This window comes from Miscanthus floridulus, chromosome 5 (genome assembly GCF_019320115.1).
Source record: "Miscanthus floridulus cultivar M001 chromosome 5, ASM1932011v1, whole genome shotgun sequence".
Taxonomy (NCBI): Eukaryota; Viridiplantae; Streptophyta; class Magnoliopsida; order Poales; family Poaceae; genus Miscanthus; species Miscanthus floridulus.
Window position 1 is genome coordinate 50856387 of NC_089584.1, and position 11559 is coordinate 50867945.

The 11559-nt window shown below is 49.4% G+C and overlaps 1 protein-coding gene across 1 annotated transcript; it reads left to right on the top strand.

Annotated features, from left to right (window-relative positions):
• The first annotated feature begins 8587 nt into the window (after nt 1–8587).
• Nucleotides 8588–11060, top strand: LOC136452164 (GATA transcription factor 23-like). Its single transcript, XM_066452806.1, has 3 exons — nt 8588–8806; nt 8894–8986; nt 10298–11060. Exons 1-3 carry the CDS (start codon nt 8783–8785, stop codon nt 10556–10558), a joined length of 378 nt encoding a protein of 125 aa, XP_066308903.1. The 5' UTR covers nt 8588–8782; the 3' UTR covers nt 10559–11060.
• Nucleotides 11061–11559: the final 499 nt, after the last annotated feature.

Here is an 11559-nt window from a genome sequence, read left to right on the forward strand (position 1 = left end):
GTGCAACCCTATCTGGCAAGTGGAACTCGACAGCATAGAAGCAAATTAGAGGGCACCTCATCCTATAGAAGTCATCGTCGGCCCCATAAACATTGCTCAACTGAAAAGGAAGTGTGTCCTCTCCACCGTACGGCTCCCACTCCACCTGCACACATGTGCAAACAAGATGTTAGATGGTATACTAATCCTTTTCAAACCAGCATGGGAAATAAAATTTACTTACACTAGACACCGTCAGCGTGTCTAGCTCGTTGGTGAACTCAATGTACGCCTGGTCTAACCTCACGTACGGAACCCTGGCCTGGTCCCAAAGGTACGCCGTACGCCCACATCGGCTGCCATCTTGGAGGCTGACCTTGGAACCACTCACGATGAGCCAGAACCTTAGGACGACCAACTAGAAGACGAGCCCACATCCACAGCTATAACAGGTACACGCATCCACCAAATGATGGGTTGGACAAAGACCGACGACACCCCTCGCACAGCTACCGGTATAGAAAACATAAGACTACAGAGCCCTAGCTGTAGTGACCCACCTGGTCCCAGTCACTAAGGCAGTGGATCCACATCTAGGACGCACTGTCACCCATGGCGTTGGGGAAGAGAATGCAGGCAAACAGGTGTAGGATCCATGCCCTGCAGTAGTACCCAACTGTCTCCTCATCTGCCTCCTTGGGGCAATGTGTGAACTCTTCCTGTAGCCAGGAGATGGGAACTCTAGAAGTGTGAGCCACTTGCTCGCCAAGCTCACGCCCAAGGAAGGCCTCCACTCGTGCTCTCCAGCCCTCTAACCTGCACTGCCCGATGACTGGGTTGCCATGAATCCTTAGGCCTAGCATCTTCTAACAGTCCTAGAGCATGACTGTCATCTCCCCGAAAGGTAGGTGGAAGTTGTGAGTCTCCGGCCGCCACCTATATTTAAGACAAAGCAATATTAATTGTCAAAAAGTCAATCGCATGAACAAATGGCCATGAATGGAGGCAATGATTCAATTTAATACCTGTCAACCAACGTAGTTATGGCCGCTGAGTTGAACTTGGGCAACCCACGACGAACCTGAAAAGAGATGACATCTAGGCCAGCTCTTTGCAGGAAAGGAGTGTACCTGTCGTTGTACCGCATGTCCAAGAACCCACTATGGGTTCTAGGACGAAGGAGCAGAAGGTCCTGCATCGAATAAAATAATCTCATGTTACTTCACGAACACATGTACGCTCACTAAATTTTGAACAAAACTTATAGATTATTACCTGCCCCAGCGCTATGAGACGTCCTCGGTGGGTCGCCTCGTACGTTGGGTCGAGCAGGTGGAATTGCTCCATCCTACAAAAAAGTGAATGAATTCGAATTTCAATATACAATGAAACATAAACTTAGAAATGTATAAGTAATTGACACAAATACAAGCATAAAAGAGACATGCATAATTAATTAAATGAAGACGACAAATATAAAATAATAAAATAAACCAATAGTCACACCTCACTAATCTACCAATGGCAACTTCGTGAATTGTGGCCAAGTCTACTGCACTTGCCGCACTCGTACTGCTCGGGGTCAATAACAAATGGAGTTCCTCTCCCACGCCTCGTTCTTTTGGGTATCTGATCCATAACCATCCTGTGCCTCGTCCTCTGCCTTGATCCACGCTTGTTCTAATGGTAAGCTGGATCCACAATGTACTTCGGCCCATCATATGGAGGCCACTCTCCAGGGTCCCAAAAAGGCATGAAGTGGGGGCTCCATGTGTGCACAAGCGTGTCGACACTGAACTCGTGAGGTATCCTCCTCTCGATATTATAGTTGCGATGCCTAGCTGCTGCCACCAAATGAGAACATAGAAAGTGGTACTGCCTTGGTTTACCACAAGTGCACTTGAAATCTTGGAGGACAACCACATGTATCCTCGACTCTCGGACCTCGCCATTGGATGTTGTACCGCCCCTATGCTCGACCTGATAAGTCCCTATGGCGTGGTCAAATCATGTAACCTCATGTGTGCCAGCCCTTTCTCTTGCCTTCTCTAGGCGTGCCTTTGGTTTCGGAGCCCATATCTCTCCATCACTCTGCAACTACAATGCATGGGCGTGTCTATCGTTGAACCAGGCAACAAGCTTATAGAAGGTGAATTGAACGATTGCATTCACGGGCATACCATGTATCCCCAATAGCAACTTATTGAATGACTCTGCCATGTTGCTGCACTAAAACTCGTACCTCCATCCAACGGCGTCATGAGCTCTCATCCATTTATCCAAATCCCTCATCAAACCTGTGAGCCATTGTCTACCTTCTGCATTTGATGCGGTTCTGACATGCTCCAACTTTTCCTTAAAGTACTTGTCCTCAAGCTGTCGAGCAGCCTCTTAGAACAGATCAAAGTTACCCTTGACACCATCCTTCCAGAGTAGATTCTCGGCAAGGTGCCGAGTACACCAACGATGGTGCAAAGGTGTATACCCCTCTATCTGCTCTCGCACGGCATTAAGTATGCCCTGATGCCTATCAGATATGATGCCAACCTCCCTACTAGGGCCAACCACGTGTATCCGAACTAGCCTCAAGAACCATCCCCAGCTGTCGTTGTTCTCCTTCTCACCAAAGCAAATGCCAAAGGAACCAACTTGTTGTTCGTGTCACATGATATGGCTATAAGAAATGTGCCCTGGTATTTGCCAATCAAGAACATACCATCAATGAAGAAGATAGGATGACACTGCCTAAAGGCCTCGACACACTGAGGGAAACACCAGAAAGCACGGAAGAATATCTGCCTCCCATCCTTCCATGCATTTGGTTTTGGGATGTACTCATAATGCATGCCTGGATTCACCGCTTTGATTGCATTGAAAAGAACGGGCAGTTGCTCATACCCATCCTCCCAGTCCCCATGTATCATCTTCCATACTCGCTGCTTAGCCCTCCATGCTTTACCATAAGTTATCACATAACCTCCATACAACACCTCAACGGTCCTGATAATTATCCTCACCTTCATGTTGGGTTCTCCCTGCAAAATTCCCATCAACCGCTTGGTAATAAGGGTAGATGTCAACTACCGATGCCTCAGTGTCAGCTCATGGTCAGCACAATTGTGTGGCCCGATAACTTTTGTGATCTTCCATTTTCTGGTTACCTGTTGCTTCCTTGCACAAACCCTCCATGGGCAGCGTCCCTTGTCACACACAACTGTGTAATGGCACTCCGTATATGAATGCAATACCTTATAAGGTCTCTTTCGTATCACTGCAAAAGCTTGCAACCACCTCTTCAAAGTAGGGAGGTCATTGAACACCCTCCCATTCTCAATTACCATGTTAGGATCGGCCTCAGGAGCTTCTAGGAGCTCATCATCACGTCCTTCTGCAAACGCCTGATCGGAATGAGCAAGATCGCTGAACTCATGAACTCTAGGATCATGGCGGCCGGGAAAGATACACCTCATCATCTCAACATCACTCTCCGTCAGCTCTCCAACAGGGCGATCATCATTAGAATCAAGAGCCCTAGCCATCTCATATGGCTCTGATTCATGCATAATTTCAACACTATTGGAGCCACGGAATCCATCTCCAAAGTTCACTTACGCAGCAACAGGGGGCACATCCACATTCTCAGGAATGTCTCCTTCACGATAAGTAGAGAAATGAGGAAAGAATGAAAGAAATAGATGTAAGAAACGGGGTAAGCTCCCAAAAACCATGCGGTTAAGACACTTACTCGGATTATTCTGTGTCAAAGGAATCTCATAAGGAGGATCTGCCATGGAAACATGAGTCTGACAACCATCTCCAACTACCGCATTCGGGGCAGATTGAGCATCGAGAACCGTAGGTGCAATCTCCACATACAGATAAGGTTCAGGAATGGGAGGGTCGATGTGTGCCTGCTGATCCATTGCTGGGGTAAACCCATGAGGGATGGTATCAACTAACACCCGACACACAACCACGTCCAAACATTGCAGCTGGCTCTTCATAGCCGATCTCACATAGTTCTCCCACTATTCTGCATAACCAATTGAGATCATTCGCCTGAAGATGTTGGGAGGACAACCTAGGTGTAGTACACCATCAACTGCAATGCCATCATCTCCAAGGCAATACAGCTCCTCCCGAGCTCTTGCAACCATCTCACTAAATGAAGGCCTATCATTGAATAGCACAGGCACGCTTTGCATATCAATAAACTCAACATATCCATAGCGATCGCTTTCAACGGTGCCTCCATGATATATGGTCACTAGGTTGTCCATCTAGTTCAAACACATAACGAAACACATGTCCTTTAGTCCAAATTAGACGATAGATAGTACCTAACAAGTACTTTCTAACTACAAACTAAGTAAATAAGATAATAACTACGTATATATATACAGTGTACTCACTAAATAGCTAGATCATATTTAGTTAACTAAATATGTAACTACATATCTAAGTAGCTATCTAACTATATCTATGTACCTACGTATCTATGTTTCTATCTATCTACATATATATCTCACTAGATCACATTAACTACTAAATAACAAATGCTAACTAAGTACGTACATTGCATATTCATAATTTTTACCTTTCAAACGACTGATCCACGGACGTCGATGGAGTCACAGCAGACGATGGGCGTGGGTCAAGCCGACGATCCGGGCTGGTGAAGGGTCGAGATAGCGGACTAGAGGGGGGTGAATAGTCTTTTCTAAAATTAATCGCGTCGGCTTACCGAAACAAGTGCGGAATTATAACTATCGGTCTAGCTAAGACTACACCCCTCTATCTATGTTCTCTAGCACCTTCCAAAGATACTAATCAAGCAACAAAGGTGCCGGGCTAGCTAGAGCTCACCTAACCAATTCTAGGAGCAAGGTTACACAAACCTATGTCACTAGTACTTTAAGCAACAAGGGAGCTCCTACACATGCTAGTAAGCAAGAGCACAAAGCTAACTAAGCTCACTAGCAATGCTCAATAACAAGGCAACCAATGCCTAATTAAAGAGCGCAAAAACTTAGCTACACAAACTAAGCAATGTGACTAACAAGGTTACTAAAACCAAATTAGCCACGCAAGGGAGCTACTTCTATGCTACACAAGCAAGAAGGTAATTAGCAAGCTACACAAGCTATCTAATTACAAGAGCAACTACATAAGCTTAATATGTATAAAAGTAATTGCAAGCTTGTGTAATGGGGATGCAAACCAACGGGAAGAACAAGGTTGACACGATGATTTTTCTCCCGAGGTTCACGTGTTTGCCAACACGCTAGTCCCCGTTGTGTCGACCGCTCACTTGGTGGTTCGGCGGCTAATTAGCATCACCCGCTAAGCCCGCACGTCGGGCGCCGCAAGAACCTACCCCTTGAGTGAGAGTAGCTCAATGACACGCTTTACTAGAGTTGCTCTTCGCGGCTCCCGCGGGGCGAGCACAATGCCCCTCACAAGCACTTCTCCGGAGCGCCGCACAAGCTTCTTGCGCGCTTCGACGGAGACCACCACCAAGCCGTCTAGGAGGTGGCAACCTCCAAGAGTAACAAGCACCACCGGCTTGCAACTCGATCACCTAGTGCCACTCGATGCAACCTCACGATGCAATCGCACTAGAATCGCTCACTCACACAATCAAATGATCTCTATCAAGTATGTGTGAGATGGAGGGCTCCTAAGCACTCTCAAGCATGGACACAAAGTCCCCAAGGTGCTCAGCACCAGCCATGGTCGAAGGCCACTTCTATTTATAGCCCCAAGGGCTAAACTAGCCATTACCCCTTCACTGAGCGAAAATCGGGCCGACCGGACGCTCCGGTCGTGTTGACCGGACGCTGGACCTCAGCGTCCGGTCGCCCGCAGACAGCCACGTGTCCCGGTTCCAACGGTCACTTGACCTGACCAGACGCAGCAGCTTCAACTGACCGGACGCTGAACCCCCAGCGTCCGGTCGTTTCTAGTAAGGTACCGACCTCGACCGGACGTGTCCGGTCACACTTGATCGGACGGAGCCCAGCGTCCGGTCACACTCCAGCTTCTGCGTCACCGTACGTCAGCCTGACCGGACACAGCCTGCCAGCGTTTGGTGCTTTTAGACCCAGCGTCCGGTCAGTTGACCGACGCCAGCGTCTTCGCGATCAACTCGTTTTCACTTCTAACTTCTTCACCCTTGCTCCAATGTGCCAACCATAAGAACTTGCATCCGGCGCAATAGAAAATAGGCATTCCATTTTCCCAAAAGCGCCGAATATGCAAACACCACCTACTTGTGCCAACATCATCAAGTGTACACCACCATGTGTATGTGTGTTAGCTTTTCACAATCATTTCCCAAAGGATGTTAGCCACTCAACTTGCCACGCCACTCGATCCTAGCGACGATGCAAAGTTAGATCACTCGAGTGGCACTAGATGATCGATATGCAAACAAGTTTGCCCCTCTTGATAGTACGGCCATCTATCCTAAACCCGGTCATAAACTTCTCTACACACCTATGACCGGTGAAATGAAATGCCCTAGGTTATACCTTTGCCTTGCGCATTCCATTCCATCTCCTCCAACGTCGATGCAACACATGCACCAACACGATCAACAATGATATGATCCACTTCATATCATCACGTGATCATATTGGTTCATCGATCTTGACTTTACTTGCTCTTCACCATTGCCATCGTCCATCGGTGCCAAGTCTTGCTCAAGCTTCACCGCCACGCGGTCCATCACTCCAAAGCCTTCAACTTGCCCTTCACGCTTGCAACCGGTCCATCAAGCCAAGTCTTGTCTTGATCTTCTCCACCTTGATCACATGACTCAATGTCATGTCTCATGTACATTTAAGCTCCTTCATCATCACATGTGTGAGCTTTGCAACATCTCCAAGCCATTTTCACCTTCATGGCATATGTTGCTCACACACATGTACCTGTGGACTAATTACCTGTGTATCTCACATAAACACAATTAGTCCACCTAGGTTATCACTCAATTACTAAAACCAAACAAGGACCTTTCAGCCGGTGGTGGCACGGTCGGCCGCTGCAGGTGGCGGGGTCGGCGGTGGCATGGCCGACGACAGTGGCGGCGCATGGCGGGCGCGGGATGCCCGGGGCTTCGCGCGGCGAGTCCGGCTCGACGGGCGCGGGAGGCACGGCGGTCGCGGCCGAGGCCAGCAAGGCGGGGAGAGGCCAAGGCGAGGAGAGGACGCGGCGCGGGAGCAGGAACCGGTGAGGGGATCAGGGCGCGGCGGCGGCGGCGGCGAGGCGCGGGACGGTCTCGGGGCGGCTGCGGTGGCGCTAGGCGGCCTCGGGGCGTGGGCGCGGGCACGCGAGCACACGCGGTGGCGCAGTAGCTGGCGCGGCGGCAGTGGCGCGGGTGAGGGCGACCGGTGGAGGCGGCGGCGGCGGCGGCGACAAACCTCGGCTCGGCTGTGCCCGGGCAAGAAAGGGAGAGGAAGAGAGGCGTGGGGGCATAGGTAGGCGCCGAGCTCGGCGTCAAGATATATGGCGTCGAGCTCCTGCCATGTCATCCACCGAGCCCAGGACCTCGGCGCCAGGGACGCTGGCGCCGAGATGTGTTAGCTCGGCGACAACATCAATGGAGCCGAGCTAAGGGTCCATTTTCTGAATTCTTTTCGTCAGGGGTCTATTTGTGAGAAACTTTCAAAAAAGGACTAAATTATAAAAAAAATCGGTTAGTGTTGATTTTGTCACCTCCCTTCGCTTACCACCGCGACGCCCACGCTGTCCTCCTCTCCTCCCGCACCTCCGCCAACTCCCTCCTCCACGTGGCCCCCTTCCCCTCTGCCTGCGCCTTCATCCTCTGCGGTTTGGATCTCGATGAGGTAGTCGCTGGCGCCGGCGCTCAGCCTCACCTTCGGAGATGGTGTTTTGGATCTCGATGAGGTAGTCGTTGGTGCCGGCACCGCTCTTGCAGGCGGAGACGGAGCACCCGCTGCAGCGGCACCACCACCTGCTTGCCTAGCTCGAGCAGGAAGGCCGACGCGGCCTTTGCCCCCCCGCGGCGAGTCTAGGACGGCCATTGCCACGTGCGCCCGCGGCGAGATCCAGGGCTGGAGCTGGTGCGTGCAGGCGGTCTGCGCGGCGGGTGAGGAGGCGGAGGCACAGCTGGAGCTCAAGGAGCGGGTCCGGCAGGTGGACGCGGAGGTGGACGTGCTCGGGTCATGGAACTCATGCCATGCCAGTGAGGTGTTCGATGAAGTGACAATGAGGTGAAGAAGAAGAAGGTGTGATGGTAAGACTACCATATTTGTAATGCAGGGTACTCATATATTTGTAATGCAGGGTACAGGCAAATAAACACAGTCTCACACTCAGCCAGCCCTTACTGCATTCAGGCAGACCAGTTACACCGCCTGAGATTGCCTTCGACTACCCAGGCTGGGCTGGTAAGCCTAGTCCAGCCAATCAAACACGTCCCGCTGCCGCTACAAGCAAAAAGTCTTTCCCAGGCAGCCGCAAAGGCCACGTCACCTCCTCGGCTTATCTCCCACTCGCATACGTGATACATGCGTAGGAAAAGCCTCCCTCCTGTCCCCATTCCGAGTTCCGACCCAGGCTCAGCAGAATTCGCTCATTTCTCTCCCACACAAACACATCCCCCTTCCCTTCCCCGTAACTGCTCTCTACTCTCTACGACACGCTTCTCTTCTATCTAAGAAACAGACCAGACCACGCACGCCGCCCGAAAACCAAAATTCTCCAAGCAATCCTGTCGCCAACCCCGGCCACGGATCGGGGCTGTCGTCTGTTGCCGCCGGCGCCGGCGCCGACGCCGATGGGCTCCGCCGATCGCAGCAAGGTACATCCGTTGGCTCTCGTCTCCGCTCTCTCCTTTGCCGCCATGCTCTCTGATCTCTCCTCTGCTTCCTGCGACCCGTCGGTGCAGATCGATGGGATCGTGGTGCCGGAGAAAGGCGCCAGGAGCTGCGTCGAATGTCACGCCACCACCACGCCCATGTGGCGCAGCGGCCCGACCGGGGTAAGCTCATGATCGCCCTCCCTCCTCGTTCGCCAGGCTCTATAGCCTTCGTCAGGATAAGGTTCCACCAGATTGGGGATTCCTGGTCGCTGGATTCGCTGCTGATCTTGATCAACCTAGCTATATATACACACGACTCCAATAGTCCTGCAAATACTACTCGTTTTTCCTGTTTGTGCTATAGGATACGATATATGTGATCATCTACTTATAAACTTCTGAAAAATTTGTGCTATCAATCCAGCCCGCTTAGTAGGGGTATATACAGTCCTTCTCGGATGTGCTTATGAACTGCTTCTTTTTAAGAATACGTTATAATCAATAGGAAAGGTACATGTTACTCTCAACAACTTGGTACCAGTATGGATGGGATTATGTTTGGCTAAAGCCTAAAAGCTGGATGCACGATGATCTGCTGATCTCGTGTAGTGAATGCTGAATTGAAATTCGGTCAACCATAAAACGGTACGATGCAATCGAGGCACCAAAGACCAAGTCAAATTGGTGCGCTCTTAGCAATGTGTTCTAATCAGAGACAGCTAGCTAAGGACGATCGAGCCACATTCCACCAAATCTAACCTGTGGGCCCAGGGTCTTCCAGTTTTTGAATTCCTTATGCAACAGGTTGACAGTACCATCATCGAGAGCTGTCACACTGAGACAAGCATGCTTTTTGAGGGTCTATTCAGCGAAGTTTCCTCTTACTCTTGCGGCCAAATGTTTGAAGTGGACTTGGCAATTGAGGAACTATTTGCAATTGAGATAAATGAAACCTGCTCTATTCATTTTTCATGGTAATATTGCTTTTATTTTCATGATATGGCAGTATTTTAGCAACTGAAAATAGGGATAACAAAAATGTTCGTCGCAATCTGTAGTTACAAGACGTTTGATATGATTTGGGACAGGGAATGGTGAGTTGGGTTTTGGTGATCTATTGCTAATACGACTTGTCTTGTTGATATTTCTCTCTATTCAATTGGACTGCAACTTGGTGGTTTGGTGAGCTGTTCCTTCCAACAGTGCTAACCACCGAGCCAATGGCGTGCCGGGAGAAAGATACTTTATCCACTTTGATTCTCCTAGTAGCTTGATAATTTTTCATTTCTGTCCTCCACTTTTACAAACGTGTTTCCGCTGACCAGAATTGCACACCAAGACATGACTTATTACACTTTTCTTAGGATAATAAAATAACCAAGAGAATTGTTTTGGAAAAAATAAACTTGATGCTTAATTTCACTCTATGCCCTGAAAACAAATCGAATGCAGTCTTTTTTTTTTCTTAACTCGTTTCAATTTTGTTGGCAGTCACTTTGCAACGCTTGCGGGATTCGGTACCGAAAGAAGAGGAGGCAAGAGCTTGGCCTAGACCACAAGCAGCAGCAACAACAACAAAATAGTGGTGAGGCAAAGACTGAAGTAAAAGACAGCTCTAGCAACAGCAGTAGCAGCGGGAGCAGCAACTTGCAGGTGGTGCAGAAACGGAGGCTCCTAATGGGAGTGGAGGAGGCTGCTTTTCTGCTGATGACCCTATCTTCTTCGCCCACGTCCACATTGCTACATGGCTAAGAACCCTGCAACACCAAATCAACAATGTACATACACAGACCCCCCCCCCCCCCCCCCCCCCCCCCCCCCTCCTGCACAGTCACTACCCAACGATTCCAGTCCAAAGTTTCTCACACCTGTATGAGATAGGGAGGGAGGGGGCCTATCTCAGGATTGTGTCATCTTGTGATAGGTGTGGATTATTAGTGCCAACCTAATCACTCCATTGATCCTCTTGTTCTCCTCTGTTTTCGCCGTACCCGTAGATCTCGATGTCAGCCATATCTGCTATGTGATTTGTGGTAGGCTCCATAATCAGAAGTCTGTTGATCTCACTCCCCCGCACATCTTTTTCTCTGTCCTTTTCTCTCTGTCTTTTTTATGTTCTCCCCCTTTTGGTTTTTGTATGTAATTTGATGTTGCCCCTTTTGTGAGGGATGGGTGATCAAAAGGAGACGCCATCCCTCCTCATTCTGGAATAAAGGTCAAATAATAAAGGATTTGAGCTGTTTCATTTCAGTTAGTTTCAGTAAGTTTGTGGTGTTGTGTCATGAACAAGAAAATGCAGGCCGGGGGCGGCATATTTAAAATCGTATATGCGTGCTGGTGGGTAAAGAATACAGAGATGAGTAAGTTTATTGACGATGAGCAGGATGTGGATCAACTGTAAATTACAGGCTGAAGGTGCCAAAGTGTTTTTAGTACATCAAATGACGTCTTAGGTAGGGGCGGATCTACAGAGGGTTAGGGGGCTCCAGCCTCCCTAAAGCTGGTGTATCAATGGAAATATAGAGATGCTGAGCGAGAAAAAGAGGCTGAGGAAGAAGAAAGAAAGAAGATGCATCGGTCGCTGATGGTTGGTAAATACTGGATACTGACAATGTGACGACGCGATTTATGTTTGGCAAGACAGAGGGAGTAGTACGCCAGAGGCAGAGACTGAGTACAACCCTCAGATAGCTGTTCTCAGGCTGTGTTTAGTTTCCAAAAAGTGCTACAGTAGCTATTACATCGAATCTTGC